The sequence below is a fragment of the Marmota marmota genome, unplaced genomic scaffold (assembly GCF_001458135.2).
Source record: "Marmota marmota marmota unplaced genomic scaffold, marMar, whole genome shotgun sequence".
Lineage (NCBI taxonomy): Eukaryota > Metazoa > Chordata > Mammalia > Rodentia > Sciuridae > Marmota > Marmota marmota.
This window is the reverse complement of record NW_026000101.1, coordinates 13,554,499-13,568,850: the sequence shown is the minus strand read 5'-3', so window position 1 is coordinate 13,568,850 and position 14,352 is coordinate 13,554,499. Positions and strand designations below refer to the sequence as shown.

Genomic DNA, 14,352 nt, shown 5'->3' with positions numbered 1-14,352 from the left:
GGCATCTCGAGTTCGTCCTCCACATTATTGATTTTGATTTTTCCTGGCATTCGCTCCGCTCTCTACGGGCCTCCGATGCAGACTCCTGTTCTGCTATCTGATACCTCCTTTCTTCCTTGCCCTCTGTACCTCCTTCTCTAACTTACCCACAATGGATCTGAGACTAGCTTTTCTTTGGAGCTTTCCAGAACCGACTGCCTTTTCTCTGTTCCTGAGTATTCTATCCATCCTGACTTAGCATTTCATCCAAGCGCACACCACAAATTGTTGAGCAAATTGGGTTTGGCTCCAGGGGATGAGAAATCAAACAGTGATCTATATAGACAAAAACTTCTGCTTCGGGGCTTCCCTTCTAATGGGAGGAGACAGGAGCTAAGCAGTGGGGCGGAATGGACAGCCTGTCAGAGGTTGTTGCAGGTTGAACTGTGTGCCCCCAAAAGATCCGTTGAAGTACTAACCCCAGGACCTCAGAATGTGACCTTATTTGAAAACAAGGTGACTGCAGATGTGATGAGTTAGGTGAGGCCATACTGGAATGGGGTGGGCTCTTAACCCAACACCACAGGTGTCCTACTAAAAGGACGAGGTGAAGAGATGGGAGGGGCCATGAGAAGCAGGTACTGGAGTCACACCTTTATGACCTAAGGACCCAGGGACACAGAAGCTAAGAGAAAGGTGTGGAGGAGCCCCAGAGAGGGCATGGCCCTGCCTGTCCCTGGTCTCTAGAACTGTGAGAGAATCAATTTGTGTTACTTTAAGCCCCCTAGTTTGTGGCACTTCCTTAGGACAGGCCCAGGAAACAAATACAGATGTCAGCTCATGAAATGGAGAAAATGAGCAGAAAGGGGAAATGGGATCCTTGAAGAACAGGGATTTTAATTTAATGTAATTATTATTATTTTAGGGGGTAACAGGGATTGAATTTAGGGGCACTTAATCACGGGGCCACATCCCCAGCCCTTTTTATTTTGAGACAGGGTCTTGCTACGTTGCTTTACGGTCTTGCTAAATGGCTAAGGCTGGCTTTGAACCTGACAATCCTCCTGTCTCAGCCTCCCAAGCTGTTGGAATTATAGGTGTGTGCCATCGTGCTCAGCTAAGAATTTAAATAAAGAGTCAAAGGAGGCCTCTGGGAGGAGGGGACAAATGAACAGACTCGTGGAAGATACAAGGATCCATACCTGTGCCTTGGGGGACAGCCCTCCCCACAGAGGGGACCTCCATGCATTCTGTGCCCGCCCTGCCCTGGGACTTATATAATGTGGGAATCCTTTCTCAAAGCCATCATTCTCCAGGGGGGTGGGGACAGCCAGGCGGTGGCATCCCCAGATCTGGTTTGAATTGTAGCCAATGCTTCCCACAGGGTGTCTTGGGGTAGATAGTTCCTTAACCACTCTGACCCTCAAGTCCCCATCTGTGAAATGGATTACAAAGATTCCCTCTGTCAGGGGGTTTGGGGAGGCCTAGGAGAGGCAGTGAAGGTCAAGGGTGCTACAAGGGGCTGGCCCTCCTCGGTGCTCTGAGAAACGGAAAGGCCGTCCATTTCAGCTGCTGTTTTCCTCTCATTATCGTCTCTCCTCTTTCTTTTGCAGCAGGTTGGTGGATGAGCAGAGCGCCCAGATCCACCCCCAATTTCTTGCAGACTTTCAACTAGTACCTCTGCTCTATCCACAAAGGCCCTTTAAACTTGAAAGCCCTCAGAACTCTGCTGGGCCTCTGCAGCCAGGGAGCTATTTCAAGTGCTGCCCTGGGAGATGCCCTGCATGTAGCAGGAGAATGTCAGCACAGCGCAGGCCCCTCCTGCCACCACCACCACCCAGCCCTGCATCCCGCAGACCCCACACAGCCAACTGGACCCTCATACCCTACAGCCAGCCTGTGACACTGCAGGGAGCAGACTTTGGAAAGATCCCACTCTACCCAACTGGCTGGCTGTGGGCCTTCCCCTGGCTGCTGTTTCCCCACCTGCAGAGGCTCCCAGGGCTGACATGTGACCCTCAGGCTCCATGTCCACCCTGGAGGAGGTGAACAATTGGTACGTCTATGAACTGAGGGATTTGGAAGCAATGGCTTGAAACTGCTGTCTGCCCTGTCTGGTGAACCTGGGACTCCCCCAATCAGAAGGGTCACATCAGCAACAGGTCTCTGAGATCTCCAAACCAGTGACTTTACATGTGAGCATGAAGGTCAGGCAACTCTGCCTGTGTCTCTGTGAACCTCACAGCTTTCCACTGAGCTCAGGAGAAAAGACCCAGCTTCTTAGCTTGGTGGTCAAGGCTCCTGGGGACAGCCTGCAAACTCTATCCTGCTTCCCTCCACCTCTCCCCTGACCCTGCAGGCTGGAGTCCCCTCTGCTCCCAGGCATATGAGCACACCAACCTGTCCCCTGATCTGTGTCCCCTATCCCTATCTACTCCTGCAGGTGGGGATCCTGCACATTCTGTGGCCCGGCTGGAATATTGTCACTTCTTTGGAACTTCTCTGAACCCTCTCCCCAGGTGGGATGAGTCACTTCCTGCCTGTGTTCCCAGGTCCCTCTGTTCCAGTTTCCCCTGAGAGCTGCCTGTCTTCCTCACCATGCTGTGAGCAACCTGAGCACAAGAACAGGTTTGATGGTGTCCTTGAGCCCAGGAGAGGGTCTGGCACATGAAAGGTGTTTGAGAGAGTTTGTGGAACAGATGAAAGACATTTACTTATAACCATCGAAACTTCTAGTTGACCCTTTCTGTTCCTAGAGTGACTGTCACAAGATGGGGGTCAGGAGTCTGGGCTTGCAGTCCTGACAATAATACTTCCTTGGGGTGGCTTTAGGCTGGAGTTCCACGCTCTAAGCCATTTCAAAACAGAGATGATAATAACTTGTACCCTGCTTGTCCTGTGGCCAGGCTGATAGGGGAGATCACTGTCGAAGCTCTGCAGGGTGATGAACCTGGCACTGAGCATCCTTGGCTTGTGCTGAACACCAAGTAAGGGGGAAGCCCAGGGATACCAGCTCCAGGGAGCTTCTCCCAGGTCTGAGATGCTAAGTTGGCAAAAACTTGAGGCCCAGATCAAACCTGAGGCTCCTTCAAGATTTGGGAAACCCCAGGAGCATGGCCACTGGCCTGTCACTCAGGCCGTGATCAGCTGCACCTACCTTAAGCTTTTTGACACTGGTGCAGGGATCATTGGAGAAGCTCTCGGTGTCCGAAATCTCAATGTCCTCACCATACAGAACCCCGGTCAGGTCGTTCCTCACCTGTCAGCAAAGAGAAAACAGAGGTGGATATGCTGGCAGCCTCTGCAAGGGCCAGGGCAGGGGCTTGTTCTGGGGAAGTGACTTGAGTGGGCAAAGCAACTTTCTCCATTCCACTGACGACAGGAAGGGAATATCCACCCTGCAACCGACACACTGATAGGAGGAGGCCAGACAGGGACGCAGCCTGCTAAGGCTGCCCCTGGGTTCCTGGGAGGTAAGGCTAGGAGAGGGCCTGGCCGGCCTCCCCCTCCACCTCACCCCATCTTCAAGTCAGGATACACAGTCGTGTCTTTGTTTACATGTTTACATTTTGCATTATATATTAGCATTTGTGTGTGTGTGTGTGAGAGAGAGAGAGAGAGAGAGAGAGGCCAGAATGAACCAGGATGAACCAGGATGAACCAGGATGAATCAACCAGGATGAACCAGGGCCTCATGAATGCTAAGCAAGTGCTTTACCACTGAGCCCCCCGATTTGTAATGACTTCACTTTTCTGGTAGATAGTCAAGACATTCAGAGAGACAGGGCAGAATAGAGGACAGCTATGTGCTTGGAAAGCAGAAGGCTCAAACTGCAGGGCCACCAGAGCCAGCACAGGAGGACCTTAGGGAGTGATGGGACTAGGGGCCACATGTCCTCTGAAGATCACAGTTTGCTACTCAGCTGCCATTCTAGAACCCGGGCCCAGGATCGCACTCTTTTTGGAGGGAGAAATCAGAAATCTAGGCATTTGCAATATAAAATACCACATTTAAAATAATATTTTAAGAATTAAACTGAATAAACCTGGGTCTGTGTTTGGCCCGCAGCCACGGCTGTGCACCCTTAGACACTTAGCAAAGGAAACTGGGCTGTTTTAGGAGAAAAAACAGGTGGGGTCAGGGGCCCAGCTTCCAGGTCCTGCCCTGACATTGACTCTCTCAGGGTCTTGGCCCCCCTGTGTGACCTCCTCCCCCACCACCCCTTCCCTGGGCCCCTGTTTCTTCTTCTGTGAGAAGGTGAACCTTACAAGCACTCTTGTCCACCCACATTAGGATGGTTATTATCAAAAACAAACCAAAAGTGTTTGTGAGGATGTGGAGTAGGTGGGACCCTGTGACCTGCTACTGGGAATGTCCAGAGGCTCTGCTTTCCAGAAAACAGGGTGGCAGCTCCTCAGAAAGGAAGCACAGAATCGCTACAGTGTTATGGTTTGAATATGAGGCACCATCCTAAAGTTGTGTGTGACAATGCAGGCATGCGCAGAGGTGGAACGATGAGCTCATGAGAGCTGCAACCCCGTCAGTGGATGAATCCACTTGACAGATCAATAATTTGAATGGATTATTGGGTGGTAACTGTAGGTAGGTAGGTAGGTAGGTAGGTAAAGTGCCTGCAGGAAGCAGGCCCCTGAGGGGCAGGTCTTTGGGGTTGATATTTTATTCCTGATGAGTGGGGCTCTCTCTACTTTCTTCTTGCTATGTTCTCAGCTGCCTTCCACCTCCAAATCCTTCAGCCATGATGTTCTGCCTCATCTTGGCCCAGAGCTATGGAGTTGAAACTCTGAAACCATGAGCCCAAATAACCTTTTTCTCTTCTAAGTTGTTCTTGCCAGGTCTTTTGTCACAGCGTGACACAAAGCTGATGAAAACACAGAGGGTCCATTTCTGGGTATACACCCTAAAACAGATAGCAGGGACTTGAACAGGTATTTGTATACACATGTTCTTCATGCATTATTCACAGTAGCCAAAAGGTAGAAATAACTGGAGTGTTTATGGATGGATGGAAGTAAACAAATGGTGGTATACATATATAGTGGAGCATTGTTCAGTCTTAAAAAAATAATTAAATCCTGTTACATACTCCATCTTGGATGAACCTAGAAAAAAGGCAGAAACAAAAAGGCAACTATTGTATGGTTCCAATTATATGAAGCATAAGGAATAGTCACAAACGATCTGGGGGGATGGGAACAGGAGGGAGAGGGGAGCTGGTGTTAAACAGCTACAAAATTTCAGTTTGGGATGATGAAAAGTTCTGGAGCTGGATAATGATGATCGTTGCATAGCAATGTCAATGAACTTGAGAGGACTGTACACTTACAAATGCTCAAAATGGTAAATTTTATGTTATGCATATTTTACCACAATAAAAAAGCTCTTCTTATTTCAACAGTCAGCAGATCCTTCTCATACATATATCAAAGTGTTTTGAATAGCCTGGCCCTAAATGTCACTGGTCACCAGGAAGCCACTGCCAAGGAGGGATTACAAAGGGGATGTCAGTGGGAGCTGCCATATTCTCTTTCTTTCAAGATCTACGAAGCAAACGGAGCCAAATGTGAACATTTATTAATTCCAGCTAGTAGTCCCTGGGTGCTTATTTTATTCTGTGCTTTTCTGAATCCTTGAAGTACTTTGTGATAAATGTTTTGTAAAAAGAAACTGCCACAGTCAGAGTGAACCTTGTCCATCTGAGGTTTCTACCTCTATTTTGATGGAAGACTGGGAACTAGTTTATTTGTATTATTTTTTTTAAGTTAACTTTGTCATTAGAGTTGATTTCTGTTGCTTGGATCCTTTTCGGATGCAGGTGGGGGTCCCAAAACCCCTTTGCTACCTGAGGGTGTGGCGGAGCAAGGGCAGCCCCCTGAACCTGCAGCACGCATGCGCATGCCCGGCAGGCGGCAACGCGCAGGCGCAGTCAAGCCCAGGCGCTCCACCTGCGTGGCGCACACAGGGAAGGAAACTATTAGGCTTCTCTTGAGTCTCAGTTTTTTCAGCTGAAAAATGGGGACACTGTAACAAGTAACTCACAGGTTGGTTCAAGACCCAGCGGAGACCCTGTAGAATGGCTTTGGAAATCCTAAAGCTCTACACGCTGCTTTAGAAGTTAGAATAACCATATCCAGGCGGACGGCAGGCATCCGGGCCGTCGGTGGCCTGGGGTGTCCATGTGAGTGCGTTGGTGGGTGCGCAGCGGCTGTGTTGTCGATGTGGTAGAGTGGCATATTTTACAGGCCATCAGGACTCAAAACAAATACACAAAAAGCACTCTAGAGGCTGTCTCATCCCGCCCCTAATTTCACAGTTGAGGAAACTGAGGGGTGACTCCCCGTCCAGCGCTCTTCCCACGCTCCCAGGCTGGCTCTTCTGGACCCTGCCAGATGTGGAGGGTTCTGAGGCCCAGTGAGCCGGAACAGGTCAGAACAGATGGTCAGCACAATCAGCCACTCACCGCCCAACATTTTAGCACTGAGGGTCTGCCTCAGCTTGAATATTTATTTTAATGGACATTTTAGGGAAAACAAATGGAGGACATCGGCAATAAATGGCATTTTAAAATAACCAAATCATGGGAAAGAAATAATGTAACTGATCTTCATCACAAGGGAAATCCACACCCCCATTTGGATATAAGAATCCCTCAGTGCGATGATGGAAGACTGAGTCAACTTGCAAACACCTAGTTCTTCTGGAACTGCAGGACTCTCTTTGTTTAATGGAGCCAATGTCTTATAGCAGTTTGCCAATGAAGATCCAAAGGCAAGAATGTTAACATTTGAGCTCAGACTTCAAACTCTAGGGAAAGGCCAACATTTTGAAAGAAAACAAGAGCCAAGAAGAATCAGGGAAAGCCAGGAGCTGTGGGGACAGCCCTGCCCCGGCTGAGCAGAGCAAGCACACCAGGTCATCTCTGCATCTGCACAACACCTCCCTCGGCTCAGTCAGGCAGTAGGTGAGGAGGTTGACAGGGAGCTGTCACTCCAATGAAGTCATCCCAATGGCCTCGTTCTTCCAGCTGACTGGATGCATCTACACACTGGCCATGGGGACACACAGCTAGGCTTTCCCCATGCTCCAGCGGCATAGCCAGGAGCGAGAGTTTGGAGGAGGAAGGGGAAGGCAGAGGGAGAGGTGGAGAGCAATGGCCTCAGGAAATGGGTGGAGGGGGTGAAAGGACCATTGGAAGAACGTCCTCACTCAGCATAAATGAGTCCTTGTGGTCCACGTTAAGCCTAGTGCATGTCCCATCTGTCAGGGAGGCGGGTCAGCATGACAGAGCAGGCCACAGTGCTGCTTCACCTGTAAAGTCCCCAGCTCTGAAGCCTGCAGCTTGCCATTGAATGCAGCTGCCCCATGATGCTGGCACTGTGTGAGGTGGTATTAAGGCCTCTAATGTTGAGCAATACTATTTACTCATTGTCCTGGATCTTTAGTAAGGGTGAGAGACATTAATCAAATGGCTTCCCTGGTGAATGTATCAGTATCCACCGAGATAAAGGCTCTTGAGTTCAGGGCCATGCTTCTGGCAGAGGCTGTACTAGAGTCAGACCCAGGCCAAGAGGTAGAACAGGGCAAAGGATTCCAGCCTGACAAACTGCATGTGCAAAGGTCCTGTGTCAGAAGCTGGTAGGGAAGCTAAGCAATTTCACACTTGGGTTAAAGCAGATCCTAAAAGAGGGGTTGTGAAGAGATAATGGAATGAAATGAGAAATGAGAGGTGAACAGGGGCAGACCAATTAGACCTCACAATTCATATTGTAGATTCATAAGTACAATGGAGAGCCACTATGGGTTGTCAAGTGAAGGGGGTACATGATCAGAGCCTGTTTGGAAATGGTAACTCAGGCTTCTAGGACTGATGGGGGACAGGGGCATGGAAAGAGCAGGGAGGCAGTGACAGGAAGGCTACGAAAGTTGTCCAAGAGAGGGATTCTAGAAGCTAGATGAGGAGAGGATGGTAGAGTAGCAAGAATTGCATTCAGGGTAACTCATAAGCTGTATCCGTCTTCCACTGCTGCGTAATAAATTATTCCAAAACTTAGCAGCTTGAAACAAATCTCTCTTGTCACCCAATTTCCATGGATGAGGAATGGAAGAGTAGCTGAATGCAGTGGCTTGGACACAAGCTCTTCCCTGAGGCTGTGGGAAGATGCTGGCCAGGGCCCCCCAACCCCGTTACCTGAAGACTGCTGGGCTGCCTCTGGGAATCACCTGGGGATGCCCTGGAGCCTCCTCAACCTCTGACTGAACCCATCAGAGTCTCGGGACAGGACCTAGGTGCTAGTGGTCTTAGATCTCTCCAGGTGATTCCCATGTGCAACAGAACTATGACAGGGGGTGGGGTGGGGCAGTCTGCCTAAACATCCCAAGTCACCTGGCCCCACCTTCTCCAGATCCAGGGCACCATCTTTCCTTTGCAGCTGGGACTCCTCCTCTGCCCTCTCCTGCCCCACCCAATGGGGGCACCTCATCTTGAATCCAAGGTCCTTCATCTCCTGGCCCCTAGGATCCAGAGTGAGTCCCAGCTATGTCCGAAGGCAGAAAGGAGAAGGACAGGAGAGAGAAAGTAGGAAAGGGAGGAGAGAGTAGCCACATATTATTATAGCTACAAGTGACCACGTCCAGACCACATGTCTAGGGCAGGAAAGATTCCAATGAGCAAATGAAGCTCAGAGCCAGTGACCCGAGGCTGGGGGAGCGTCAGACCCTGAGACACTCGGGCTTCTGTGGCCAGCAGTTCCACAGACACCTTCCCTAACCAGGCCACTGTGCCAGCCGAGGAATCATCCAGAAAGGCCAAGATTCCAGTGAAGATGGAGAGAACCAGGACTGTGCCAAATGCACTTTACAACTCTTTGAAAATTCTAATTAGGTTACAAGATGAACCTGAGAGCAGCGCGATTCCCAGCTCTCCTATGGAAGCCGAGGTAACCTACTTTGTCATTCAAATGCACTGGCTATATATAGCCTTGGATTGTGCAAATGTCACTCCTCTTACCTGACTAAAGCGTGTAATTATAGATTTACTTCTATTCATTCATGAAATGTGTCTTCACTTGATTAAATAGTTCATTCAAGTAAAATCCATTAAAATATGGAACGTGTTAAAATGTTGCTCGTTAGAGGCAGAGGGCACCGATGTCGTTAAGATGCTAATTAGGATAAACAGGCATTTGAAACACTCAAATCTTTGAATAATTCAGGTCACTTTTACTGGGCCTGGAGCTCCCCAGGAACCACCATTAATTTAAACTAATTAAAAAATTATCCTGGAGAAGAGAAGACCAAGGCAGGAAGTGATGGCTGACTTCAAACATGGAAGAGCTGTCATGGGGGAGAAGAGGGGCGTGGCTCTGGGCATCCTCGTGGCAGTGGGGGAACCAACAGGTAGATGGCTCCGGAAAGCATATTTTGGCCCAAAGAGAGGAAACAAACAAAATCTTTGTGAGAATGGAGAAGGGACCTTGTTAGGGAGTGAGCTCCCCGTCATCAGAAGTGTGCAAGCAGGAGCTGGTTGGGATGCTGTGGAGGGGCTTCCTCTTTCTTCACCAATGCCTGTGGTTCTAGGAGAGTATTTAGAAATCTCATCTGTCCATATTCTGTGCTTTTTTAAATGTAAAAGTATTGAAGCACCCCTGCACAGCCCTGGGGGGTTTCAAAGATTTGGGTCACCAGCTTAAATTCTTGTAGAAACTTCTCCTTGTGGTGGTATTTCCATTTTTCCAAACCTGATGAGCACTTGTTGAGGAGGGTTCTCCTTTAAAAAAATAGAGCCACCTAATTTTTGGATTTCTACAGGTAAGTTAGCTCTTAATAACCTATGATCAGAGCTGAATGTAAGCGAAAAAAAATTTTTTTAAAGGGCAAGTACAAAGTGAACATGTGTTAGCTCTCCTACCCACGGGCAATTGCCGTGGGTAGACAGGCAGCTCGGTTTGCTGCCATCTGCACGTGTGTGACCCCTGTGTGTGCACAGCGCAGAGCCAGCCGTTGAATGGTGACCCCAAAAGACATGTCCAAGTCCTAACCCTCAGAACCTGTCAGCGTGACCTGATTTGGAAAAAGGGTCCTTGCAGATGTAATGAACTTGCAGATCTCCAGATGAGCTCATCCTGGAAAAATCCAACGTTGTGTCCTTATGGGAAAAGGCAAAGGGAGATCCGGGCTCTCTCCTGGAGCCTTCAGAGAGGGCAGGGCTCTGCTTGCTTCTTGATTTAGGACCTCTGTCCTCCAGAGCTGGGAAAGAGCAGATTTCTGTCGTTTGAAGCTCCCCAGTTTGTGGTGATTTGTTAGAGCAGCCACAGGAAACCAGCACACCTGAGGCCTCCCGGATGCTGGTGTTCCCTGAGCCAAACTCCATTCCCATGGAGAAGCCCTGGCTTCCATCAGTGTAGACCCTCACATCCACACTGAGGCTCCCCAAAGGGAGGCCCAGTTTCCCTCTGCTGGATGGCACTGCACGTCTGTCCTGAAGAAACATGGCTTTTCTTGCCTCCCCAGTTACCAAGAGCAGAGACACAAACGGAGGATGCTGAGCTGCAGTGACCTGGAGATGGCAGCCAGGGATGAGCCACTGTCCTCTGGGGGCCTCCCCAGCTGGGCTCAGGAGTCCAGACCCTGACATACAGCTGGCTGTGGCACTGGGACAGTGGTCTCATCCCTCCAGCACCAGCATGTGAGCTCCAGGACTCAAGGGCTTTGTTTGGCTTGCAGGACCCCACATGTGCCCGGCATCTGGAAAGTCTCCAAACTATTTGAGATGGATGAGCAGGAAGGAGCACAAGCCCAGGTGTGCTGTACCTGTCCACCCTTAGATGTGGGAGGCTGGTGTCCTGAGCCTGGAGGGCTCATGAGGACTTGAGCCCAGCTTGCAGGGACACGAGGCAGCAGCGTCCCAGGGCTGGCTGCTGGCTCCAACCTGAAGGCAGCCTGGGGCATAGCGACTGCACTAGCTGGACATCCATCAAGACCCCAGGGAAGTGGGGAGCTGCAGAGTGCTGTCATCCTCTGTGGGCGCCCTTGTGGGGACACACAAGGACTGGGAGCAACTGGAGTTCCCTGGGATTCTGCCTCCCTCACCGTGGCCCAGGGAGATGGACCTGTGGCCTGAGTCCTGCCTAGCCGTTCACACTGAGCCCTCATGATAACTTCCTTCCTGCTGTGGGTATTCAGCTGTCCCACATGGCATATGGGAGCAGGGACCCTAGTAGAAGTAACAGGCCCCCATGTCCCCCAACATGCCAGTCCCCCACTCTCCATATGGCAGCTCTTTGTCAGGAGGGCAGAAAGCCCAGGGGCCATGATCTCTTCTTCCCTGGCCCCCACTTGCTCCTTGGGGCCATCTCCTAGAACTCCATACTGTAGTGGGGGATACCCTGGATCCAGTTGCAGGGGCCCAGATGGTGACTGGAGGCGGCTGGAGCTGCTTTGGTTTTCGGCTTCCTCTCCCGCTGGCCAGACTTGCACAGTGTTAGAAATTACAAGGAGTCACCAGTCGGGTAGACAGAGGGGCCTCCCAACTCACTCTCATCCCAATCCCTAGACTGGGTCACTTTCCCTGGAAAGGGTTTTGCAGATAGGTTTACGTTAGGGATCCTGAGGTGGGAAACCACCTTGGATTATCCAGAAGGCCCAGTGCAACCTGAGGGTCTTCACAAGGGGCAGGAAAGTCGGGGAGTCAGACACTGAGGTGAGACAGAAATAGGCATCACATCTGCTGATCATCTGGGGATGTGCTGCTGAAGCTCTGCAGGTGGAGGAAGGGGCCTGCAGCCCAGAACTGTGGGCGGCCTGCAGAGCTGGAAGAGCAACATTCTCCCCTGCAGCCTCCAGAAGAACCAGACCTTGGTTTTAACCCAGAGATTTTGAACTTTTGACTAAGACTGTAAGAAAAAAAAAAACAAAACATGTGGGTGTAATGGAACGTCTCCCATTAATACACCTAAGACAAAAACCACGAGTTCATGATGATTTGTTACAAAACAGGAGACACACACAATGAACTTTCATCTGGGGATCTCACACAGCCTCAAAACCACCTCCTACAGGAAGTCTTCCCTCCTTCCCCAGTGAGCAGACCCCTCCAATGAAGGCCATCCTGGGCTCAAGGCCCCGCTCCCTGGCAAAGCAGAGAATGACCTGGGATTCCCATGCCTTCCATCTGGATACCCCTCTTTCTGCAGGAGCCCCGCCCCCTTCTTGGACGATGCACAACCCCCCCCACTGGGCCACCCAGCAGTCTTCCCCTGCTCCCTGTCCCAGGCCTTGCTTCTAGACCAGCCATCCAGGGAATGAAATTAGCCCTACGAACCTCCCTCCTTCCTGGTGACAAAGACCTGTTGCTTCAATTGTGGCAGATTTGTGGGACCAAACCTACATTTACAAAAAGATAGGATATTACTGAAACAGGGAGATGCTCAGCTGGGATGTGGCATGTAACCTGTGTAAAGGGTCCGCGGAGTGAGGCTCCTCAAAGAAAAGGGCTCCTCAAGACATCTAAGGAGAGCAGAAGTCCTTAGCAGATCAACTCTTGGAGCCCCATCCCTGCTCCTCCAACCTCAGGAATGGGTGAATGGATGGCAGGGGGCCAGGTGGGGAGGTCCAGGCCTGTGAGACACCTGCCTGCACATCCTTGGAGAGCTGTCATGGAGACCAGGGCACAGGGCCTCAGGGCCAAGGGCCAGGATGGATAGGTGTAGCCAACAGGCAGAACTGTCTAAGCAGAGACTCAGTGGAGGATGGGAGGGCCCTTCCCTGGGTGGGGGTGAGCCCCTCCTCAGCAGGGTGCAAGCCAAGGTGGGGGAGCTGTAGAGGAATTCAGGCATCAGAGAGAGGGGCAGGGGAGACTGCTGCATCCCTGAAGAAAGTCTCAAATTCCCAAAGCTGTGAGGTCGTGAGTGTTGAGGCAGCCCCGGGGGTGCACAGTCCACCCCTGCAGAAGCAAGACCACTTCCAGCAGATGGCTCCATACCGGATCAGCAGTTGGGACAAGTGTGTCCTCTGGCTTCACGGTGGAGCACAAAGGACTCTGAGACCCTGGGGAACAGCGACACATTCATGTGAAGAACTCTTTCCAATTCTATGTTCCAGAAGGAGTTCCTCAGCCTCAGCTGATGGTCAACCCTGAGGTCCTAAACCCCAAGCATTCGAAGACCTCTCCCAGCCTCCACGAGCTTCTTCCTCTGGGCTCTGGATTTTCTGTGGAGGAAGTGAAGGGACAGACTCCTGCACAAAAGTCACAGGTGCCAACAGCCCTGAGGGATGGCAGGGGGCCAGGTGGGGAGGTCCAGGCCTGGACTTTCCCTACCCCTCTTCTATCTCTCCATCTCTTCCTCCAAGTGCTCAGGGAGGAAGCAGGCTGGAGGGAACACCATAGGATTCTCTCTAAGTGAATTTTGCCCTTTTGCCAATTTTATAAAGCAGATCTCACTACTGCCTCCATTATATAGAGGAGGGATCTAAAAGTCTCAAGAAGCTGTAACTTACCCCAGGTTGCAATGAGTAAGCCAGAGGGCCAGGATTCCACCTCCTGTCTCTGTAACTCCCACATCTGGGAGAGGAGGGTGGAGGAAGAAGAGAGAGGGGCTTGGTGGCAGCACTGGCCTGACCCCTTGGGCAAGGGGGTGATTCCCGCAGTAAGGGCCCGTGAGCAGGTAAGTGCTCCTCCACTTGAGTGTCCCCTGCTCAACTGTGAGGCCCTGGAAAGTTGGGACTCTTTGGGGACTCTCTGTGCATCCTTGCTGGACACAAATGTGGCAAAGAGCAATCAGGACATTTGGGAAAGAAGAAAGTGGAGCTAGGCACATCCAGGGGGCAAGAACGTCCGAATCAGACAGGCAGTGCCCAAGATGTACTTGGCCTTCACCTCTAGCCTTAAGATCACTGCAAAGGGAGCCCTGTGCTCAGCAGGCAGAGCCGGTTCTGACACTCAGGCCCACGTGTCTGAGAGGTGCTGAGCTCAGACCATCAGAGCCAAACTGCTACTCACCCACCACCTGCCTCCACTGGGCAGTGGGGGAAACTGAAGTCCCAGGAGGGGTGGGGACCTGCCACCAATTTCACAACTGTGAAGGGCGGAACTGGGACTCAAACCCATTTTCCTTCTCAGACTACGGCTACCACTTCTTTAACAGTGGCGCCAGAACAGAGAGAGCGGCCCTCCAGGACCCTTTCCAAAATCCTACGAGACCAGAGCTACAGAAGCCCTCTGTGTTCCAGGACCCAGCCTGCTTGATACACAGACCCAGAGATCTCCCTGACAGTAGCCTCCCTTGGGCTAGGAGTTGAAGAGCCGTGGCCCCCAAACCTGCTGGGCATCTGCCTCTCCCTGGAGATCTGTAGAAATA

At 51.1% G+C, this 14,352-nt stretch overlaps 1 protein-coding gene across 1 annotated transcript in view; it reads right to left on the bottom strand.

Annotated features, from left to right (window-relative positions):
- The window catches only part of Gabbr2 (gamma-aminobutyric acid type B receptor subunit 2), a 352,128-nt gene that overhangs the window by 167,380 nt on the left and 170,396 nt on the right, over nucleotides 1-14,352 (bottom strand). The window contains exon 4 of the mRNA XM_015492500.2: nucleotides 3,137-3,238. Coding sequence (XP_015347986.1) covers nucleotides 3,137-3,238 — 102 coding nt within the window. The remainder of the gene's footprint in view (nucleotides 1-3,136; nucleotides 3,239-14,352) is intronic.